The 24,732-nt window shown below is 39.9% G+C and overlaps 2 protein-coding genes across 3 annotated transcripts; one reads left to right on the forward strand and one right to left on the reverse strand.

Annotated features, from left to right (window-relative positions):
• Positions 1–85: 85 nt before the first annotated feature.
• LOC114440709 (collagen type IV alpha-3-binding protein-like) lies at positions 86–17,177 on the reverse strand. 2 transcript variants are annotated; one of them, XM_028413145.1, is made up of 18 exons: positions 16,526–17,177; positions 16,174–16,308; positions 13,678–13,794; positions 8,524–8,631; positions 8,049–8,187; positions 7,486–7,569; positions 7,196–7,353; positions 5,397–5,489; positions 5,184–5,270; positions 4,960–5,052; positions 4,533–4,610; positions 3,863–3,958; positions 3,545–3,677; positions 3,382–3,452; positions 3,166–3,294; positions 2,336–2,465; positions 1,700–1,837; positions 86–1,609 (listed from the first exon to the last, which is right to left on the reverse strand). In XM_028413145.1, exons 1-17 carry the CDS (start codon positions 16,613–16,615, stop codon positions 1,710–1,712), a joined length of 1,869 nt encoding a protein of 622 aa, XP_028268946.1. In that variant the 5' UTR covers positions 16,616–17,177; the 3' UTR covers positions 86–1,609; positions 1,700–1,709. The 2 variants fall into 2 exon arrangements, with proteins under 2 accessions (XP_028268946.1, XP_028268948.1); XM_028413147.1 differs by lacking the exon at positions 4,533–4,610.
• A 776-nt stretch (positions 17,178–17,953) lies between these two features.
• Positions 17,954–24,072, forward strand: polk (polymerase (DNA directed) kappa). Its single transcript, XM_028414263.1, has 15 exons — positions 17,954–18,094; positions 18,204–18,333; positions 18,635–18,754; positions 18,835–18,987; positions 19,196–19,327; positions 19,410–19,560; positions 19,655–19,885; positions 20,133–20,257; positions 20,498–20,664; positions 20,749–20,781; positions 20,878–20,974; positions 21,597–21,768; positions 21,922–22,935; positions 23,629–23,674; positions 23,777–24,072. The coding sequence occupies exons 2-15, from the start codon at positions 18,205–18,207 to the stop codon at positions 23,856–23,858; spliced, it is 2,652 nt and encodes an 883-aa protein (XP_028270064.1). The 5' UTR covers positions 17,954–18,094; position 18,204; the 3' UTR covers positions 23,859–24,072.
• The last annotated feature ends 660 nt before the right edge of the window (positions 24,073–24,732 follow it).

Below are 24,732 nucleotides of genomic sequence, written 5' to 3' on the forward strand. Positions count from 1 at the left end.
CAAACTGTGAGTAAGAAGAGTGTAAGTCCACTTTCCTGTCAGTTTGCTGATGTTGTGCACTTGAAACAGTACACCAACTTAATTCTGTTGTGTAATCATTTTAATTTACAGAACATTGTCAAATTGCATTACATTTAGTGCAAATAATAACACTTCTGATGTACAACTTAGAAATATACAAAGTGTGTAGATTACTGACAAGATATCAGAATTAAAACACTAAATGCATTCTTCAGCTCGTAGATCTAGCTCTTGTAATTACAAGTTTCTCACCTCGGACCCCTTTGGACTGAAAATTTGCAGATCTACTGATTGCAAAACTCCCAAAACATTTGATGGCAATAAACACATACTAAAGTAAATTTAAATCTTGAGGTAAGATGATGTGAAATGCTGACCCTGCCACCCCCCCAGCTTTTAAGTGTTAATAAATGCACATCTGGTGGCTGTACAGTAGAGAGAAAGCCAGGACCTTTAGGGTTCATCCTGGGATCTAAGGCATTCTGGGGGTAGGTTTTATCAGTCAAAGGGCAGGAGGCCACTGCACTGTAGTGTGGCGTGTGAAATGTATTCTCAGCAGACTAAACGATATTGTCCAACATTTTACAGCTTATCTTATCCTGCATAAAAGCAGCAGGACTCCTTTACAAACCAGACACTCATGAATGGACAGATGTCTTAGCCTTATCAGGAAGCTGCAGAACAACTGGGGGGTGTAAAAAATGTATCCATCTCTCCAAGAAAGAGAGGAATCTTTATATCAGATGCTAGGGCTGGTCATTTGCAAATATCTATCAGGATAAAGATAAATATATGCTGACAATGGACACCAACTTGGCATCTATATCTAAAACAAGTTACTCAGCAAAACGCTCATAGTCTCCCACTCCATATTTCCTTGGCCATTATCAAATTCAAGCGTTCAACAGTCAATTCACATTTCTCACATTGGTAAACTAACTGAAAACTCTTCTGTTTTCTATGTACAATACATTGTGTCCATGGTGCTCTCTGAAAGCAACTTTATAACAATCTAGAAATATAGATTTCAAAGCTTTAGGCTCTGACCCCCCATCAAACTGCAAAGAGAGTCATCACAAGAGGGACAGGAGAAGGCAAAAGAGAGGAGGATAGTGTACCACACCTCGTCAGTGCTTTTTCTCTAAAAATGTTTGCGTTCCTCTCCCATTGTAGTAACATTTGCAGCAGCAAAACACGTAGCTGTAGTACTAGGTATTAAAGCGAACCCAAAAGAAAAGAGTCAGGAAGTATGTAATCAGAACAAACGTAGAAAAAAATTTACCAACAAAAAAAAAAGGCAAATAATTGCTAACAATTCAAAAAAACACTTATGAAACTTGAATTTACATACAAATGCAGTCATTAACTAACAGAAGGTGTAGAGCCTTTAAATTGTGGCTAGGCTGACAACTACTGACACATTAAAGCCGTAAAACCGGTCTCATATTCAAACAGGTGTCCCATGGGATGTCCTGCTGATATGTGTCCTGCATGTAGTAGTAGTTTGAAAAACATTCTGACTAACAGGTGATTAGGTCATGTAGTAATTAAGAGCCTCTGCAGTCGGCAACCACGGCCCTCAGCAAGCCTGAAACAACACAGACATCTGATTTTAAAGGTTTTCAGTTCAGCTTTTTCTCTTGTTCTTAAAACAATGTGTGTTTGTATTCCTGATTACCTCTTTGTGCTCAGAAGAGGATGGGCTTCCCAGCAGTTTTTTCCTGCACGTAGGAGGTAAAGCGTTTCAGGAACTTGGGATACTCTCGCTTGGCAACAGCTCTGAGGACTGAGGCCGGAGCCCAACCTCCAGGGTTTACTGCAGACACAGCGAGAGAGAAAAATATAAGGAAACTGTATCCTGACAGAAACTATGAAGCATTACCCCAACAGTGATTCAGTGCATAAACAGTGGGTTAGGGTGCCCTCTAGTGACAAAGGAGGAGATGTATATGAACTTGCACGACCTGTCAGGTTAGTTTGACAATAAACTGGCTCAAGATTCCCCCTGCAGCACTGCTCTATGTCACAATCATCGATAGGAAGTCAGGGGAGGGGGAGAAACAGCACTAACATTTCAAAGAGAGCCACTGTCTGGCCTTTGTTTTTGCCTGTGCTGAATTAAGACTGAATTATTTGAGAGTGTGACATTCATTCATACAAAAGGGGACAGCCAGCTAAAGGAAACATTCAAACTAATTTGAAGTATAGGCTCAGCTAAGCTTCTGGTGGGTTGAATAGTAATATTAAATGTAACGACTTAAGTTTTTTTACGCTGAGGAATCTCTCCTGAGAGTAAAGCTTGATGGGTACTTACCATTGGCAACATAGGTGATTTTGCAAAGGATGTTTTCTCTGCTTATCTCTTTATCTCCCTCTGGTGGGCTGACCAGCGTTTGGCAGATCATGGCAATACTGATTTTGGCACGGACACACCGGTTTGTTGGCTGAGAAGGAAAATAAAAATGTGAGTAAATAATAATAAAAAAAAAAATCTCAAAACTGACAATCTCATTGTAGCTGAATGAGCATAAATGTATAATTTATTCCATTTACCCATACAAAGTCATTACAGTACAACAAAGCCTTGTTAGACAGGAGGATGTTTGCAATTATATGTTGTATATGCTGTAATAAATTATTGTGTTTTATAGGATTTGGTTACCCAGTACATTTATGTCATTAAATTCATACTAAACACCCCAAATAATTTTATAAGATATAGTACAATAAAGTTTTTGTCAGATGCACTTGTTATGATTAAGGAGAAACTACAATTTTTAGAGTGTTAGCATGAAGTAATGGCACATTTTTCCTTATTTTGTCTTCTGCATCTTTCTAGCAGGTTGAATGTTTGTTGAATGATTCCCTCAACAACATTGCAAGTTGGACATATTTGATTCCTCCAGAGTGCCTGTCATCTGACATTTGCTGTATGTTACTGTGACATTATGTCAATTATGTGAATTTCCCCTGTGGGGGATTAATAAAGGATTATCTTATCTCTTAAATAAGCAAATTTCTGTATCATTGTAACAGCAGTAAATAGAAAAACATGCTTTTTCCTAATCACTTTTGACACAGCTGAGGAATGACAGAGACTTGAATTACACAAGGGTGTATTGTGCAATTGAGAGTTAATCTTACAGCAGCGTTATCGTGGTCCACAGAGAAGTTGCAGACCAGCCACGTGTCAGGGTCATTTTCATTTGTTGCCAGAATCTTCCTGATGGCTGACAGATAGAGAACGTCTCTCTGAGAGGCAGGCCACACCCTCTGAAACACAACAAGAGAAAACATTCAGCCTAACAATCAAACAGAATTACTGATCAAATGTGCCTCAGTGTCGTGAACGCAGTCTACCTTGTGTGTCTGGTAAACAATGACGGCATTATCAGAGAGCGTTTCCACAACGTTGAAATTTTCAATAGTGGCTGAGGGACGAAAAGGTCAGTCAGGTTAAAACATCGGAACAATCAGTCAAATGGTGTTGACATGATAATGCTTTCATGAAAAGTGAACGTACTCTCCCAGTCCATCCGGACAGCTGTGTCCCAGAAGTAGTGGCAGACCTCGTGCCCCGTTACTCCCTTTACAGAATGTGTAGCTTTGAGAGGGTCCAGGACGATGCCGTTCTCCTCCACTTCTCTCCTGTAAACCTGTTGTTACACAAAGTGTGAGACAAAACAGAAGAGCATTATAAACATATATACAGCTTGCATTAAAGATAAGTTACGTTCTAATCTAATCCCTGCATTACCTTTTCAAAATGTGAATGAGATTTAAACATTCACTGCAAGCAACCAAGGGAAATGATTCATGAGCTTCACTCCTCTGTACTCACCTTCATCTCTCCTTCTTCTATTACCAGCTGCCAGTTTGCATCTCCACCTACGTCCTGAAGGGAATAAGTCATATGATTCTGCACCATCTCCTCCACCTAAGAGGCAGACAGGTATTGATTAAAATCATATCTTTGAGTCTTCTAATGTTGGTGAGAACATGCTTTGATAGAATGCACTGTATTTAAAGATGCAATGTTCCAGTTTAATACTTTGTAGCATCTATCATAATTTGGATCTATGCCGTTTTTTTTTTAACCACAGGAGGTTCTACTAACATCCTGTGGCAAAAAGAAAAAACAAGTTCATTTTAAAAAATTTAGGAATTCCTTAGGCAAATTCAAAAACCACTGAGCCAAAAAAACATTAGAAATTTGATCCACCATCAACATCCCAGCAATGCATCGAAAATACAGTGTCAGTAGGATTCATGCTTTGCTCGTGCTGTGGAAGTAGAGTGATATGCAAAAAGGAGACAGACACATCATCATTATGTGTTTATGTGGTGACCAGTTCACTCCAGCAGTTTCATCTTCATAGCTAAAATCCTATAGAGATCGGTTAGTAGACATTCTCACGCTATCTGCTCATGCTCTTTCTGCAACTGTTGTGAAAAAGCAGTAGGTGGTTACATCCCCCTGAAGGTGCTCTGCAGTTGTCTAAATATCATACCTGAGTGCTGAATCTGTGAATGTCATCAGAAGCGCTGAAAAGCTCAACGGAGGACAAGGAAGAAGAATGGCTATGGGGCTGTACAGCAGAGAAAGGATTGAAAGAGAAAAAGAATGAAGAACAAAAAAAACTAAAGGAAGCACCACCACAGCTGATCAGAGGACACAATCACAACTTGTAGGATGTCATATAAAGATGTTCCATAAACACTCAGAAATACAGAATGATTCTCTGTGTGAACAGATCAAGTCTAGGCCATACAGTAAGGACATGTTTTTGAAGAGCCAGTAAAGAGAAGCTGCAGAGCTTTAGAGACAGGTCACACTGGTTGTGAGCTGACTAAGCTTTGGATGAGGCAAAGAAAAGCAATCTGTAGCCTTAAAACAACTTAAAAGCTAAAGAGAATATAAAGAAAAGTGCTGCACACCTTCTTAGCAAATCTGTGTGTACCGATGGTGGAGTAGGCGTCTACAGGAGGAACTGGAGTCAGACGAGGTATCCGGGCCTTCTCTGACTGGCACTAAGGGAGACAGAGTAGGAGGTTGGAAAGAGAGAGAAGGTTTAACAGATTCACACTGTGTAACAGAGGAGATGTAACCACTTTCTACATCCTCACTGTACAGAATATTGAGTTTAGTATCCTCATCATACCTGCTCCTCTATCTTGTCTTGTCTGTCAAGTGCAGCCTCCACTGCGTCAAAGAATTCATCTTCATTGATCAGACTGTTAGGTCCTTCCTGTTAAGAGACAACAACAAGCAAATGGGGTCAGTTTTAGGAATCTGGTGCACGCAGCTGTGACCAAAGCGTTTGCTATCATTTATCTCGGAATTAATAATCTGTGTAGGAATTATTTCCACGTGCCTCGTAGTCTGGACCTCCATAGTGTGATTTTTTCTTCAGTTCATTTACAGCACACTTGTAGGCATCTTCGACCCTCCTCCTCTTCTCCAGCTCCTGTGGACATACACATAAGCAGTACATTATGGTTAGCGTAGATAAATAATGACTCAGTTTACCACATTACAGGTGTTCAAAGTTTTAAAATGATGAAGAAAGCAGTTCATTGAACAGAAATCACAATCAGCAGTGTTCATTTTGAAACAGGTTTTGCAATAATGCCTCTAAGGCATATATGAACACTGGAGAATAAAGTATCATGATTATCTTCTTCCAAACTAGCTCAAGTGTGTGGTTCATTTTCTGAGGAAAACAAACTGATAATACCAAAAAATGCCATTAATGTAGCTGTACACTGAAACCACCTAACTATATTTGGGACACACCTAATCCTTGTTGCAATAGAAGTGAAGTGAAGCAAATTTTCAAAGTGTACTGTAATGTTAAATGCTTCTCAGAAAAACAATTGCATGGACCAAAACCAAACACAAAGACAATGAAACCAAAGGAAGGTAAAGACATACAACAGTCACCACAAAATAAACAGGAGGGGATCCTTTCAGCTGTGTATAAGCACTACACAGACAGAGACCTACTGCAAAGAAGAGGCTGTGTGTCTGTAGAGGTATCCATCTTTGGTATGATGACTGGTATTTCAGCACCTCAGTTTTCTTTTGCAGTGAAGGCTTCCACACACTGTACCATGAAGTCCGAGCCGTCATTGTAATTCACACTCTGTACAAGTATTGCAAAGGCGTGTCCTATTTCCTTTTACTATTTCTATTTCCCAACTCCACACAGGCAGCTAAGCGTCACATGCATAACTAAACACAGATAAGTTTGAGGTAGTTTCACTCAAGGTGTCTAACTGAAAACACTTCCCAGCTTTTGTAAGTTTAGGGTTGGGCAACATTCACACACAGAAAAAAAAACTGGTTTGACAACATCAGCTGCGCTGATCAGGATGTAAGCAAGAGGAGTGTCAAACAGTCTTTAAAGACACAGACCACCTTCTGAATGTCATGACTGAAAGATAGTTATAAAAACTGATTGAGCTGATTGACTGATGGAGCAAATAATAAAAGGGTTAAAGCTCACATTGAGCAATACACACCAGTGGCCACAGGTTCACTCAGTTCCTCATAGTCAGACCCACCAGACGACAACAACTGGGCTATAACATGCTGGCTTCCTAGTAAGTACAAGTAATGTCCCAATTCAGCTGTTGTGTGAAAGAAGCAGATCACAGTGAGCTGGTGTGAGTGTTAATGATGTTTATGGCCTGGATTGTTCTTGTTTTCTTTGTGGAAATTGCTCATATTCAAATACATACAGCTCTGATGCAAAAATAAATAAATAACTAAATATTTCAGAGGACTCCTTTCACTGCTGAGGGAAGCAACAGCCTGAGGCGCCTCCCTCACCTGAAGCAGCCACAGAGTGTCTCACACAGTCACCTCCTGCGAGCTGCACGTGCGAATGGGACACACTGGAAAAACTTCTGATGTGTGAAAAGGACTGTACTGTCCTTAATTCTACATGGCATGTGAGCAACTGCCTGTAAAGCAGTTATCTAATAGTTACTACTGCTTTTAAGATAGCTAAACAATTTAAAGGCAAAGTACTGCATCTTGCTACAATAACCCTTTAATATGATACCAGAATATTTCCCACAAAATATGCTGAGAAAACCATGTATTCTTCACTGCACTGAACACTTAGTGGCATTTATTACAATAACTGCATTGAGTCATAGGCCGTACCTTGTCCAGTCTTTTCTGCCAACTGTCCTCTCGTTTGACCATCAGCTCGATGCAGTGAGACAACGTAGACAGGATACCTGCTGTGGTGGCCTTGAAGGTGATGGCTTCACCTTTAAAGTCTATTCCGTTAACACCTTTGGGACTGGCAGGAGAAAACACTGCCACAAGAACACACATAAAAGCATAAGCTAACAGCTGCCTCGTGACTTGATCAAACATAATTTAAAGTGAAACTGTTGTTACAAAGTCAAGCAACCAACATTAATTTTAGGTCACTAGATTAGACTCACATTTTTCTTTGCTGCCATTGTTGTTGTGATTATATTCGCCATCTTGTCTTGTAGGTGTAGGAAAGTCCTCTTCGTCATCCTCTACTGCAGGTAAACAAAAGATAAGTTATAGCTTGGTTTGTATATGATATTAACACATACAAAGCTTACAGCAGATACTTTCCACAGAAATAGTGAGGAAGTAAACTTCCACAGAATAACTTTGTGTCCTTTTTAGGCATAACAGACACGTAAACGTTTCTTCTGGGATAGAGTTGCAGTTGCAGATATACAGTATACTGTTGCAGTGCCAATTTAATTGAAAGAAAATATTTTATGACTCATTTCTGTGTAAAAGGGACACAAACACAATGCATAGTTGCAGAGTTGATGTCTGGTCCAGAGAACTTAAACAAAGCAGTTATTGATTTTTATCTCTTTCTCGCTGAGCCTCACAAAGTACTCTTCTTCAGGTAAAGACCCTCAAGTCAATAAACACTCTACCTTTCCTTTGCCCGTAACATAATGACAAACTCCTCCATTAACAAAATATCCTATAATGGTGTGTTCAAGCCACAGATTACCTCTGTCTCTCTGAAATTCATCTTTGGAAACAGCATCAGCACAGGAGTCAAAGTACTTCTGCAGGGTGTCCACTTGTCTGCACAGAATGTCCCGGAAGGTTTCCATTTCTGCCAGCTTCTCACGCAACCTATGCCCCTTCTGAGCAGAGTGAAGCAGAAGTAAAAGAAGAAAACAACAGCAACAACATTATGCAAAAATGCTGTCAAAGGCAAGATTTAAATCAGTTAAAGGAGAGAAATAAGCACAACATTTACATTAGTCACACATTTCCATTTCTCTAGCTGATAGACTGAACTGTTACCTGTTTGGTGAGATCAATCCCTGACAATAAAAAAAGGTGGCAATAGTCTTGAAAATGCTCTAAGTCGCCAGCAAATGAATAAATATTTTCAGCAAAGCCATTCTGTTTTAATGTCTTGCTCCCATGTTCAGGAATACACATTTTCAATTTAGTCACGGGTTACCGGGTTTTACCTTGAAGGAGGATGTGGATGTGGAAGACAAGGCACTAGCTGCTGAGGTAAGAGACAACATGGAACCATGACGCCTCAGACTTGTTTCTGAACCATATCCAGACTCGGCCTGGGTGTGGGAGGACAAGAAAAGAGGACAGAACACACAATCGGTAAATGCACATGAAACACACTCAAGTCTGCTGCTCATCAAAAGTAAACAGTGACAGGAGCTGAGCAGTTAGCAGAGTAATGCTAACCTGGACCAGAGCAGGACTTACACTGAACAACAGTTTGGATCAGAACAGTAGTAATAAAATAAAAAAAAAATTGTGGACAGAGCTGGGTCTTATTGCAACTATCTGAAGTATATAAACCTATAGGAACACACAGTGTACATGATCTGTACAAATGGGACTATGACTGAGCATTAGAGTGCAAGCTCCAGTATTTGTCAGCCTAAGACTGGGCGATGCCGCCAACTGCCAGCTCAGCAAATTGACTTAATTTTATTACACACATTGCGCTTATATGCAGGGGCCAACTACAACAAAGCTGCATATTCTTGACTATCCTGCATGTAGCTGCAAATTCATGACTAGAAGGACCTCATGCTTGCTGTACATACACATATCTAACCCTCATCTAGTGTAAACACTAATGTTTGAAATTCTTTCACGTTTGACTCTTACATGCTGGTGTTTTATGTCTCAGGGATTTACTTTAGTTTAGAGACTAAACTATTTCTGTTGGCCTATTGGCATGCAGAGGAATTTCTTAAGAACAGGGAGAAAACTGACGAGGGAGTCAGGTGACAATCCTGAGAGAGCACACACATATGGATTGAACAGTGCTTAGAAAAGAATGACAGGCTGAGAGAACATTGACTGATAAACACGTAGTGGATAAACTGTTAACACTCAGTTTCAGAAATATTTTAGCAATAAATTTATACATTTTTGTTAATTAACATGACCAGTTTCACAGATTTACCTACATTGTATCTTGCCAATAATCAAAAACTCTCAAAAATAAGCCATAACATGGTGTTGAGAGGAACAACGGTGATTTAGTGTCATATAAATAAATCAATTAACAAAAATCCCTATCAGGGAGAGTTTGATTTGCTGACATTTGTTGTTTTTTTCATACAAAGCATAAACAGCATCGCTCAGGATTAAACACACTATAACCTAATTAAATTCAATAATACTACAAAATAAAACACCAGCCTGAACCAAAAGCAAACATTACAACAAGGTATTACCGTACTTGGTTATGCAAAGATGGACTACTTTATCTGCAGCTGAAAAATTAAAGCTACTGGTTTTTTTTGGTCACACTGGTGGTGACTGACTGGTCACTCTGCTGCAACACAACACAGAATACTAAAAACAATTTTTTCATTTTCCATCCACAAGCAGTAAAGCAAGTGACAGCACTAAATGCCAGGTGTTCTCCCTGAATTTCGAATGGATGTTGACGACTGTTGATACTTTGAACTGAGTTCTGCAAAGTGCTTCAGCTTCAGCAGCAGTGTGCCACTTATAATGGCTTCACAAATATGCATGTTCTGATACCTACAGTGTTTACTACAGGGATTTTATCTTTGAATGTGATGACTATATAACACCGATTTAGACTATGTCATCCTGTGTGCCATTTAATCCTAGAATAAAAACACTGAGTGTATTATTGTTTACTCCCTGCCTTTTTAAAAAAGGCATACAATTTAAACAGCTGAGAATGACAATTAAATAGGGTAGAGTAAATAGTAAAAAAAGTGCTATGGCAACATTAGAAGATTAAAAACAAAGAATCTGAATCGATGTTAATTTCTGACAACACTAAGGGTACTGAATGAACAGATGCATGATACACTAGCACTGTGCAGAAGCAAGAAAATGTGATTATAATAACTGAATTTCAGCTGCTAATTACATCCAATAACATGGAACACAACTCAAGGCCCTGGTCTGAGGGGGGACTGAAAGGCAACATCTTCAGCTGCACTATAACTCGGCCCTTTTTGCATTTGTTATAAAAATATAAATACTATATTGATTTATCTATACCTAAAATTCAGATTATTATTGCTATTTTGAGACAACAAAGGAAATAAATACACTGCAATGAAGCAATGACCAAAATGCATGTGGTCAGCTGCATGACGACCATGCAAACTGATCACCCACATACACAAAACATGAAATGCCATCTTGAGCCTAAGGTTTTGTGATGTAATCAGATGAGTGCAGAGACTGACCATAGCAACCTCTAAGAACTTCCACACACCGAGCATATAAGCATATTCATCTAATATAACATTGTTTTCAGGCTAACATGCAGTGGACTTTTACTAAATAAACTGTTCAATATTTATGTGGCAAAACTGCATGCAAAAGCATATTAATTTAAGCTAAGGAAACATGTATCATGTAGTAATCATTCGTGTTATATTACTGTCCTATACTTCAGTTAGCGACAGTGAGCAAGCAGCATGCCAGCATGCTATAAGCCCACCATTCGGCCATTCCAACAGCCAAAGCAGAGCAGGACACTGCTGCAGTCCTGGCGCTGTGCTGGCCCCAACATCGCCAGGTGCTCCCCCAACACTCCCAATGTTCTGACAATTTAGAAGGTTTAATCCAGTATTCCCGTTTCCCTGGACACACCTCACTATGGAACAAAAGGGAGGAGGAGGTGGAGAAGAGAAGCCATACAAGCTTTGCTTAGCTCATCAAGTATAAGAAAGCAGCGATAAGAAAGGCAAAGGAAAAAGTATTCATCTGCTCCATAACAATCAAAGGAGAGGCAAACTAGCTGCTCCATGAAGCAGAAGAGGCTCGAAAGGAAGAGTCTTGTATTTCCTCGGCAGAGCGAAGCAGAGTCGGCTTTCAGCTGGGTCCTCCCTCTGCAGGCGCACACACACAGGCTCAAACAGACACACACGTACAGTGCATGCACTCCACTCTGGCTGCATACATACATCAATGGACCACACACCCTGATACGTGAAACCTTTCCATCTTCTCCATCTTTTTGTCCAGCATCCATCACTGAGCAAGCAACTGTGACTGTGTGTGTTTTAATGGACGAGTGAGAGCGAGGTAAAAATGAAGGGTGCATGCATGTATGCATTATAGAGAGATGAGAGCTGTCTGGGGCTGTTTGTGTGATAAACCAGTAAAGTAGCGAATGGGTGGGCGAATGAAGCAGCCTACTGTGTATTATGACAGAGAGAAAGAAAGAAAGAGAGATTGGAAGGCAGGGAACAACATTTGTTCATAGACTAGTCTGGAACCGTTTCTCTCTATCCATTCTTATTCTAAATTGATGGGTATCCCCCCTAAAACAATAGTGTTTTACAAACAAGCCCACCACCACTCTGAAGAAGCGGTGAAAAAGCTTAAAATAAATAAGGGTGTTGTTCCTGTTCCCTTCTATAGCACCCATCTGCCTCAGTGGATCAGTTTTCTTAGTATTAGAGTTTTAAGTGTGTTATTTCTGTGGTTGCAGCAAAGCAATTCATTATTCATCAAGAGCTGCACTTAGTGTCCCTACATTTAGCATGACTTTTCCCACCGCCAACACAAACACACCCACACATGGAGACACAAATGGCCTTGCACAAAATCTATTTTTCCATGAACAACCTTACTGTTTAATATACGTCATGCAAATTTGTTTGTAATGTTTTAAAGGTGCATTAAAAGGCAATAACTACATTAATCACTTATTCTACTCATAGCACATTTACACCTGTTAAATACTGTTGTTAATCTGGCATAAGCTAAACATGACAATATAAAACTGGCACAAAAATAAGTGCTCAACAACAATTTAAAAGAAATAGTCGTACTGCCAATTATAATTTAATGTCAGAATAACAGTAAAAATGTGTTTTACTGTTTACCAGTTTTGAGATCTGAGATTGAAAAATGGAAATTACAAGTGAGATATTTCACATATGCAGAAGAAAAAGTACACATATTTAGGTTATTCTAGGTAATGTAAGAGGTAAACATTTCATGCCTTGTCCATTTGGGAGCAGTATAAACACATAGTACCTTACAGTCATGCTGCAGGTGGTGCTGCATCAAGTATACCAAGGTTACTGTAAGTCACAGTCCAGCCATAACCCCAAAATACTCTCACACTGCTGTTAATGAACTAGAGACCTGCAGTCACTCACACTAACACTAAAAACACCCCACAGCATTAACAAAACGATCCAAAGGCACCACCATAACAAAGATGCAGGGCTAATTCACAGCATTCACAACGGTGCATTGTTTTAACACAATTTATCAGCAAATCAGTAAAAACAAGATACAAGCACATTTGTGACTAACTAGTTTAATAGTTCTCACTGATTAATGTAAACTAAACAACAAGGTATGTAATGCAGTTTTAAACCAAAACTTTATAACTGTGTTGTTGTACAAAACTTCAACCTTTGTCTTGATAATGACTCACCGTGTTTGTTATTAAGTTAACCTCATCGGATCGACTGATACTTCTAAGCTATTACACGGCTCTATTTGTAAAAGTGTTTTCAGGAACCCATAAAGCATGACCTCAGCCTAATCAACTCCTGAATGAAGGGCTCGACATGGTAAAGACACCACCTGTATACATGTAACATAAATAGAAACTTTGACCATCTGACCACAATGTGCTTTTAAACGCTTTATGTTAAGAAGGCATACATCATTAACTAGATGTCCTCGCAGAGTAAGCAGCTGCCTACTATCTGATGACAGGGGATACCCTGACCTCAACACTTCACTCCTCAGATTCCTTACATTCCCAGGGTGAAGGGCTCTGTGTGTGTGTGCCCTGATCCTCACCCTGCCACACCCAACTCACAAGAAAACAGATAACTCCTTGTCTTGTTTTAAGAAAAAAAGGATCCCAAAACTCAACCTGAATTTTGGAAACAATGTGAATAAGGGAGGAAAACTACGTTTTCAGGGGGAGATTTGACATCACAAAAATGTAGTAAATATTTTTATAGCATTAATTCTGTTCTGAGAAACAAAACAATGCCTGGACTTAGGCACACCAAATGTATTAGTCTGTCAGGATAACATAGCCTATTCCTTACTTAATGAGCATAAAAAAAACTGGAATCCAAAAAGTCTGTATGACAAGCAAAGAGAAGACCACTCACCTTGTGCAGTTCTATGGACTCAATCCACTGGAGTCTGTGCTCAGGATCCTCAGCTCTGAGGTACCAAACACTGTCATTCACGCTGATGTCAAAACGGCACTCGTCAAACTCATGAGGCTGCACACAGAGAGAAGGGAGGGCTTATGAATAGTCACCAAGCAGAGTCCATGAGCAATGACAGAAAATTACCAAAATCAAATATCTGTATTTGACTACTAAAACATAAATCCATGAAACATTATTCCTTTGGTCCATGAAATAGCGGAAATATAGGAACCAAGTCCTGCTCTCTAATAATGAAACACTGACTAGCAATGACACATTTGCACACACATGGAATTAATCAGTCACTGAAAAGCATATGCCACACAATAAACAGGAATTTTAATTAGAAACTGCTGTCTTATGTCTGCTGCTGCAGTAGCAATGCTGTTCCAGTTGCCTGAACCTGGGTCAAAATAACCTTTCTATCTACTCTGTGGGCAAACCTTTTAACTATTACACTTCCTCAGTCTACAATGCACCCCACCCAGCTAAAACCACTGACTGCCTAAGGCACCCAAACACGTGTTAAAAAAGAATTTCCTCGTTTCCTCTGAGATTGGAATTTGAACACTGCACTCAGCTGAGAAAAGATCTGCTTTGCCAGAGTTCACAATAAAAAAATAAGACACAGTTGAACTTGAATCTACTTGTTTCCCTCTTCAGTAGCATCCAAGAATACAGCTTCTCTATCAGCTGACATAACCGTATGTTGCCCCAAGTTTAATTAGATTTGTTGAATGATGCTCATGTGCTGGCTTATTTGCTGCCACTGACAAGAGCAAAATACACAACAAGTCTCAACAATTAAGTGTCAACTAGCCTGCATAACTTTATGCACTTTACACACTGGTTTAACAAGTTGCTTATTTACAATGCATACAGAAATTTCTGTAATCCTTTAATGCTTTCTATTAAACGACTTTAGAACCAAAGCTGCCCCTGCCCTCCAATTTCAAAAATTCACTATAAAGGAGGCGTGTAATGGTAACCTCAAGTGCATCGAGCCATGGTGATTAGTGGTCAGATAAATCCAGTTGATCTTACTGTGCTGTATCAGGCACGGACCATAAAGCTTTACAATCACGTTTATAACTCTGACTTTCTGATTGGAATGCAATCTTTCCCCTTGCGTAAGCACTGCTGTACATCCATGCTGCATTGGCTTTTTTGCTGTGCTTCGGACTGTAGATTCTTCAGTGTTAGGAAAGAGGAGGTTATCAGTCAAACAGTGATAGTGTTAGAAAACACTAAGACAGAAATGTATCTTTATCCTTCAACATGTATATGCATAAATGTTTAAATGTACATAAAAATACTGAATGCAATAAATATAAACTATCCCTATGCAAACTGCTCTGTATAAAAACAAACTCAAAGAAAAACGCAAAAACGCTTACAAGACTGGAACAGATAGTTTGTGCTATTAGACCGTAGCTTAGAATAGGATTTATTTTTTTAGACCATTACATTTTCTGCACATTGTGCTTCCGTATGAGGACAGTCTGGCTTGTGTCTGCAGCTATACAGTGTGTAGCAGACTGATGTTAGATGAGAAAAGAAGCAGAGGCTTGTTTCTACATTCCTGAGTCCTCATACCACCAGCTCCTTGGACTGAGCTGGCCTAAGATATAAGGAGAAGAAAAGCAGTAAGAAGTGGCTGTGCAGGTCATACTACTCCAATTATTAGTCAATATATGTAATAAAACTGTGTACAATCTTTATTAGGCTACTATAACACACTTACACAAGACTCTAAATGACGTGTGGTGCTCCATTCAGGTCTGCACAAACATAGGAAATGGACACAAATATGGGCTTTCACCAGAGGAAACTCACTGTAACCTTTCCTGTAGCAGTTTTAAATCACATAATCCTATTGCACTAAATTGCACAAATCACAGTAAAACCATTTGTTTGGCCTCTGTACTTGGTGACGGTATGCTCAGAGAGAGCAGTGAATATTTAACCAGGGTGTGGGATTTCAGCTTATCTCACTAACTGGAATTGGCCGGAATAGGAAAAATGCAGGTCCTGTCTCTACTGCATGTGGTGAAAGCTTACATTTAGAACTGTAAAAAAACACCAATGTCCAGTGGACTAATAATCATCCTAAAGTGAGAGGTATAAGGAGATGCTTTAATGATAAAGCAAGATTGCCTTGCTAAAATACAGGTCTCAGCATTGCAGTAATCTTAATCACAGCATCATTACATGTTAATATTTACCTTGTTCTACATGGATTGGATAGAAAATATGATAAAAACAATGAGGTCTACTGAAGAAGCCGCTTACATCCAAGAACACACATGGGAAAAAATTAGGTCCCTCACAGCCCTGTATTATGAACCCATACTCAGTGATATGTTGAACAGGTGGAAGGCTCAGTCGGATTAAAATTTGTGCATTAGCAGAAGAGTGATGTCCCTACCTCATACTAAAGTAGATACTTACTGTGATGACAGCCTTGCTGAGGCACAGGGAGCCCCTGCAGCCGTACTCTCGTTCATCCTCCGACTTGTAGTAACTCAGGGTATTGTTTTTCAACACAACCCATCGGTCCTGCCATCCATGAATGTAATTTGTCCACTGTAAACACAAACTCAGTATGCAGTTAGCTATTCCATGCAGTCAAAAGACGCTAAGTTGATGTCTAAACCGGAATTACTTCAATTGACGCAGCTCATGATCAATCACAAGACTAATGTTTACCAGACTTTCAGAATAGCAGCAGGGCTATAAAACGCATAAATTGGACGTTATTTTTTGTGACAAAAATCACTGCAACACTTTCACCTAAACTTACCTTGCTTAGAATCCCACCGAACTCCAGAGGCTGCCCAGATTCTGGGTCCACATCCTCATCCGACCCGGACGATGAACTCTTTTCGGACATTTAATTCCAACTTTCAGTCTGATGTTATCAACAGAACCGCGTAGCTAAATACTTAGTCCTGGATTAGTTATCTGTCCTAACGCGTCACTGCCAAACCTGCTTCTGTAACTTAACCGTAACGTCGGCGAAATACTGTTAATTTAGCATTAACTGGGTGCAAAAAACAACAGCTGGATAGCGTAATTAATCTCAGGTTGAGTGACTGACTTGAAGCGGACTAGCTTGTCTGATAACAATCTTTTCTGAAAATGACAGGTGCGGTTCAGTTTTTCGGTTTTGCGGGCTTTGTTTTGAAACTGACGTCGAATACCAATGAGACTAGCTAACTTAGTTAGCGTTAGCTGTCAAACGACGCAACTGCCTAGCATTAACTTAACTAGCAACTTCTGACTGCGCGCATTGTTAGCTATCTAAGCTACAGTCGATAAACTCTTCACAAAATGATCGATACGCAAGGCCTACACCTCAACTCCAATCTACGAATGATGAGCAACGGACTGTCTCGCTGCTGTAGTTCCGCAGTTCAGTTAGCAGTAGCGGAGGACTGACTAGCTTGTCTTCATTCGGGTCGGGGGGGAGGAGCTGCGGCCACGCTTCACTGTGTACCTACTGCGTAGTAGCGTCAAGCTAAACGCATAGAGCCAGTCCGGAAGTTAGACATGTTTACATAAAATTAAAAGCATTGTGGTTTACATATGAACTAGAATTCACATGTAAAACTACCGACATTTATTTAGAAACACATTTAACGATATTTTATGTCTGCTCGATGAAAAAACGTGTCACATGAAGCATGTACTTTCAAAGACACTACGTACTCTTTGGGATTTTTGAGGTCCCATGGATATGGTGTGGACGACAACCGAGTCCAAAGTTGATTACTGCACGCCATAATGTCTAACAGAAAGCTTTAGGGCTAATTAGTTTGATTGCTGCTGGGCAATATTTGTAGTCTTTATCACATTTTAAGCATTATATGTGTCATATTGATCATCCTTCAGCTCTATACTACTTTTCTACTTTAAAATCACACAGCCTGAGCTTCTTATAAGCTTATGATATTATTCCAGCCTCTGACCTTTCATATGGTATATTCACAGGCTATTCTTTAAGGTCATGACTTTATACTGTTCTTGTCTTCAGCAGTGTCTCTTTCATATCTTCATGATATTAAGATTTTCTACTTTTCAAAATAAGAGCTTCATTTTTCTAGAGCAACCCTTCACGCCAGCATTCAAAGCAATGCTTCATCTGCAGCAATCCAACTTTTTCTAGTTTCAACATTAAATATTCATCATCACGTGCGGGGTTGAAGCGAGCCTCCGCAGTCGTGATGACGTACCCGGAAATGCCGCCAAACGGCTTTTTCAAAACATGTAGGGACATGAACGTTAGACAGCTGATTTAGTGAAAAAAGAAGAAGCCGATATCGCTGTTGTTACTGTTCAGGGGGTACGGTGGGTCTCCAAAAAGACGCAGGTAAATGAAACGATAGGTCACGATGTACTAATGTTGTGTCAACTAACACAAGAAGAGTCAAGATCCTTGTACGTTGCACATTTTTTTCCGTCTCGGGTTCACTCTTTAGAATGGATAATGAGGTTTCATCAACCAAAGAAGAGGGCTTCCTCTCCAGGATGGCCCTCAATGACAACAAAGCTGGTATGGAGGGTCTGGATAGGGATAAAATCAACAAGATAATTATGGAGACATCGAAGGTAGGTCAACTCAGAGAAACTCCAGTTTTTGCATAGAGCTCAGCTCCACAAATTGTCATTGAGATGCTTCAAACAGTGTAACCAGCGAGAGTTTGAACAAAAGGACGTGTAGAAAAGTACTAAATCAAGCTATTCTCAGCTGAACCGTGACATCTACTGTTACAGACTCTAATCTGTACCTCTATGTGTCCAACCCTTTTGTAATGTAATAATATACTGTCCTATTGCTGCTGCAGCTTTTCATTATGGCTGTGCTACAGAACTAATATCACTCTCTGTTGTCCTTGTCTTCTGCCTGCAGGGATCTAGGTTTTATGAGAATGAACTGAAGAGAGAGCAGCAGGTGAATCAGCGCATCGAGAAGATGATGCTACAAAAGGCACAGATCACAGAGCAGCAGTTAAAGAAAGCGCAAGCTCAGGTACTTTAGGACTGATTATTAGTGACATAGAGTTGGCACTGGGTTTGCTTTTACAGGTTATAACACATGTCTCTGCATAGGTAGAGAAGGTGGCTTCTGCACTGGAGAGGCGTCGAGATCTTAGCCGTGTTATTGTGCATGTTGATATGGATGCATTCTATGCAGCTGTGGAAATGAGAGACTGTCCTGAGCTGAAGGACAAGCCCATGGCTGTGGGATCCATGAGTATGCTGGTAAGTGAAAATACACACTTAGGACTTAGATCATTTATTGTAGCTGCAAGGTGTAGGTGCAACAGACACTGTGCTGATTATTATGGTCACAAAGTACATAAGGATTCCTCGCAGCTTGTGAAATAATAGTATATTAACACTTTAAGTAGAATATTATCCACATGATATTGGGCTACATATGTTTTAACCATGATTTTTCACGTTTCAGTCAACATCTAACTACCATGCTAGGAAATATGGGGTCCGAGCTGCTATGCCTGGCTTCATTGGAAAGAAACTGTGCCCCAACTTAGTAATCGTTCCAACCAACTTTGATAAATATAGAGCTGTGAGTGATGAGGTATGAGCAATGAGCCAAACAAATGCTTCAGACGCTGCCCCTTTGTGGCTTGTTACTAACAGATGCTCATGATCTTCGTTAGATCCGAGAGATTTTTGCAGACTATGACCCTAATTTTCAACCGATGAGCCTGGATGAAGCTTATCTAGATTTTACAGACCACCTGGAACAGAGACAGCATTGGCCAGAGTCCTTACGTACACATCGTTTCCGTACCAAGAGCATCACTACAGGCAAGTCTTAATTATATGACAAAATAGAATATTGTTATGTTTAATGATCAGGAGTCATCTTAGTATTTTGCGGAACTATTTGTTTTCTGTAAAGTTGGAACACAGACTGAACATCCCCAGGGGGCAGTACAAGAGGTGAAAGACCTGTCTCCAGTCCTGTTTGATGACAGCCCGAGCTCCTCTCCCATTTTGGTGGGCTCGGATGGGTTTTGTGCTGATGCTGATCCTAGTGGTGCATTCGAGGTGTTTGGGAAATCTGCAGAGGAGGCTGTGAGAGAGATGCGCTTCCGCATTGAGCAGAAGACCATGCTGACTGCCAGTGCAGGTAAGACGAAAACTTGCATTTTCTTTCTCACCCTCATTATTCTTGCAAATTAAAGACAAAAACACAACAGTAATAACATTTAGGCAGTTCAAAGTATGAGTCAATATGTACAACAACAAAATGGCACACCAACAAGAAGTTTTTTTCTAAAGATCATATTTTGGTTAGATATTATTATTATTATGATCAGCATTGTAAATGTTTTAACAGCAGGTCATTTATGAATACTAATTACACTTTCCTCAAGGAATTGCTCCAAACATGATGCTTGCGAAAGTGTGCAGTGACAAAAACAAGCCCAATGGCCAGTACAGACTCCCATCCACCAGAGAGGCAGTCATGGACTTCATCCAGAGTCTTCCCGTTCGCAAAGTACAGTACACACCACATAAACTAAAACATAAAGCTGTAAGGTTGCTGCTGTTAAACAGTTTGATTGCATTCTCATTTGTAGTGTGCAAAAATGTGTAATAGTTTGAGTGTGGCTGAGTTTAGCAATGCCTATTTTGTTTTGTAATTTTCTGCTTTATGTTTATAGGAATAGATGGCTAAAACAAACATCTTCTTCAATATTTAAAAACAGTAAAATGTGTGTGGATGTGTTCCCTTCAGGTCTGCGGCATAGGGAAGGTGAGTGAGATGATGCTGAATGCTTTGGGTATCAGCAGCTGTTCTCATCTTGGCCAGCAAATGGCGCTGCTGTCACTGTTGTTCTCAGATACATCGTGGCAGCATTTTCTGCAGGTTTCCCTGGGTCTCGGCTCTACATTTATACCAAGGTATTGTCTGTTTGTTGAGAACAATGATGATTTAAAAACAGCTGAGTTCAAAAAGAGGAAATAATAATCTTTTCTTTTACACAGGCATGAAGAAAGAAAAAGCATGAGCACAGAAAGGTTTGACATCAACATGGCAGAATTATTTTAGTGTGCATTCTCTCTTGTTGCTCCCTTGATTTTTGTTTTAATCTTATCTCTTTTGTGATGGTCCAGGACATTTAAAGAGCTGAGTAAACCTGAAGAACAGTTAGCGTTGTGCAGGGGGCTCTGTGAAGACCTAGCAGAGGACATGAAGAAAGAAGGCCTGAAGGTATTAAGCAAGGGTTGCTCTATGTTTTTTTAACATGCAACATGTTATATAATTCTGGTTACTTTATATACTATTTGCCTATAATTTTCATTTTATGACTGCCGTGATGCTTCTTGATCAATAGCAAGACAAGAAAAGCACAGAGGATGTTTAAACAGAAATGGACATTACTGTCCAGTGAATGGTTCTATTGCTTTACAAAAAATACCATCCTGTTCATGTCCCCTCTTGAATCACCCTGACTCCAACTTGAATCTCATGCAATTACCTTAACCTGCCTATTCCTTTCTCTTTGAATCGATTGAGTAAGAACTGGATGGCTTGGCACAACCATCACCCCCCTGCCTCAGCTCTGATGTGGCTTTGATAGCTGTAGGAAATGGAGAACCATTAAAGAGACAGCAGGGGCTACAATCCTCCTTGGATGTAGCTCCCTGGGAGATGATCACATTACTATGAAAACTCACAAAATGCACTCTGACAAATCAATCACTGATACAAGAGATTATACATCTCTTTACAGCCCTTTCATATCACGGCATTGGTTATTTAGTAGTTAGGAGCTGACAGAAATAGCCTCAACTGCTTTTGCTAATTTGAAATCTTCTTCTTTTTCCTGAAGGGTAAAACCGTAACATTGAAGCTTAAGAATGTGAACTTTGAGGTGAAAACCAGGGCCCTGACTGTGCCATACGCTGTTGCTACAGTGGAAGAGATCTTTGCTGTTGCTAAGGACTTACTGAAAACGGAAATAGAAAACGAAAGCCCCCAGCCACTCAGACTGAGGCTAATGGGTAATTAGATATAATCATATCATTGACGTATCAGTTAATAAAACTAGCTTGGAATAAATCTAAATGATGTGTGACACACTGCATGTGGAAATAATAACACAGTTGGGATTCATTTGGAAGTTTCATCCAGTTAATTTGTTTTTGTGCTTGTAGGTGTGCGGGTTTCTGCCTTCATCACTTTAGATGATAAAAAGCCTCTGCAGAAGAGCATCATTGGCTTTCTGCAGCCAGGCCCGACAGACTGCAGCAACTCTTCCCAAGGAATGCCTCAAAACCTCAAGGAAGAGCATCTGTCTAATCACTCTGTCCAAACCCAGCCTCTTACGAGTGTTCCACAGTCACAGAAATGCCAAAAGCAAGAGGAAGTTCCCTGGCGGAGTAAACAGAAGCTGTCAGAGGCTGGTCAGGAACCCCAACTGTCTTTCTTCCAAAGGGCGCATGCCAAAAGGCTTCAACTCCAGGCAGAAAATGCAAACACAAAAGAGGAGGGACACGGGAAAGACACATCTGTGATTACTCCTACTGGCACCTATGCTAAAAATGTTGTAGAGTCATCAACAAAAGCAGCCATGAATAACTACACAGCCTCAGACCTCCAAGAAAATGACTTTGTTTCTCCTGCACAGGCATCCACATCAGGCTGTGGCAGGACAGGCCCAGAAGCCCTCACATGCCCAGTGTGTTTTAGAAAAGTGGAGACAACTGATCTGAATGTCTTCAACAGGCATATAGACCAGTGTCTTAGTGACACCCCTGGAAAACCAAACCAAAGCACAATCTCAGAGAAGGATTCAGATGTGGACCCGGCAGATGATCACAAACAATGTGAAGCAGTGGAAAAATGGATAGGAGAGGGGAGAGTTGAAGAGTTAAAAAATAGTGAAGAATTGAACAGAGATGCTCCTCAGGAGGCCCAGCACAGCTTAAAGAACAATTTTATTCCAAAGGTTATAAAAGATGACTACAAAACCATGACCTCGGAACATCAGTCATGCAAAGGTCCTGTTCTCACCTGCCCAGTATGTCAGCTTACACAGGACACTGATGACCTTACTGTCTTCAACCATCATGTTGACCTGTGCCTGAACAAGGACGTCATACATGAACTGAGGGGAGAGACGACCCTCTCTAGAAATGCATCTCCAGTTAAAAATAGTAAGACCCTAGGTAAGTGTGTATGTTTTTCATCTTATTTCATCCTTTAACCTGCACTAACTATAACTATAAGTTATGACCACTTGAGGGCAGTGGAAACGAGTTGTGATATTCTTATTTAGACATCCAACAGAGCACTATATTTATAGTTATGGAAAAAATTTTTTGAACTGTTTTTTGTTCTCTACCAGCTTGTGAGGGAAATATGCCACTCTTCTTGTGGGCTTCATGTGTTATTTCCTGTACAATGCAGCCGTCTCTGCTGATGACAAATACAACCGGCATCTTGTAATGTCTATAAGCCATGGCACTGTAACATCTTAGAAGGAGTAATGTCTATCTGTGAGGGTGTCAGTGGCCTATGACCTTGTTATTTACTGTCAGTAACACTGTGTGAGAGGTTTGAATGGATTCAGGTGAAGAGAAGTCATCTCATTTCACCCCACAGGGCTCTCTTTGGCGCCGGTCTTGGAAATGGCTAAATCACTTTCTCACCTATTCATTTGCTACAATGAACAGCACCCTGGTTTCCTCTTAAAGAAGGCAGCCTCAGAAATTGCACTCTTTATGTCACTGAAGAGTGCTGCAATTGTGCAATGGCTACCTCCTCAATGGATGTATTTTTTAGTTTTTTTTATTATTTGTTCTGTCAGAAAAGAGTTAACAACAGATATTTTTTCTTCCCATGTCTGTTTCTGTTTAAAGACAGAGGACATCTGCCAAAGCAAGCAAGCAAAGGCAAAAGCAAAAGGTGAGAAATTATTGTCCCTTAACATGTACACAATATCTGCATATGCCAGCTACTGTGTTTTAAGTGAAAGTTTTTATGTGTGTGTTCCATTTTATGAATTAGACGGGACTCCCCTTCCTCCCCAGCGTCTAAAAAGCCTAAAAACCTCGGACCATGCTACACCATTGACAGGTTCTTCAGGTGACAGTCATCTGTACTGGTTTTATTCATGCTATGGACTCAAACTGTCTTCACATAAAGCCATACTCTCCTTAAGATGCTGAATATAAGATACTATGCATTTGCACTATTTGTCTTGTGTAAACTATGTGCAAAACCTGAGTGAGATAATGTGCATTTTTAACTACCCTGGTGTCTGTCAATACCAGTTTCATCACGCATTTTGATACTCAGTGAATTAATCTAATTATTACATGGAAAACATTGATATTGAATTCAATATTTACTAGTAGTAAGGTTAATTAAGTTATTTTATTATTTCATTTTCAGTAACGAAAATGTGTCATTTGTTAATAAGGATCAGAAAATTTTTCTATCATGTAAATTATTATATTAATAAATTGCTATTCTGCTGAAATCCCATTGGTGTCATATTTACAATCAATACAATCCATTGTACATCAATATGAATCCTAAACAGCATTATTATCACTGAAGAAAAGCAAAATTAGACAGGTCTAAATCAGGTTTGCAAGAAGAGGCTCGTAAGTAAAACCGTCTCCAGGTAGAGGTCCACAGTGACTTGTAGAAAACACTGTATATTGCTTGGGGTTGTGTAAACCTCTGGAAAAAGAGCTTGTGTAAATAGATTAACTTAACATGGTTAAACAAGTTAATCTACAACCAGAGCATTACATTAGTCCTAAGTAAACCTTACACTGTGTTGTTAGAAGCCAAAAAGCCTAAGGTATAAGATCCTTATGATACTCAAGTCAGGATAATTCTGACTTATGTACGCTGCTAGTCAGGTAAAACAAGTGAAGTGTATCATGTTGAATATACTCTGTTATCATCTGCACAAGGGTGTGAGCTAGTAAAGTAAACATGAATCAGCCCTA

This window comes from Parambassis ranga, chromosome 9 (genome assembly GCF_900634625.1).
Source record: "Parambassis ranga chromosome 9, fParRan2.1, whole genome shotgun sequence".
Classification (NCBI taxonomy): domain Eukaryota; kingdom Metazoa; phylum Chordata; class Actinopteri; family Ambassidae; genus Parambassis; species Parambassis ranga.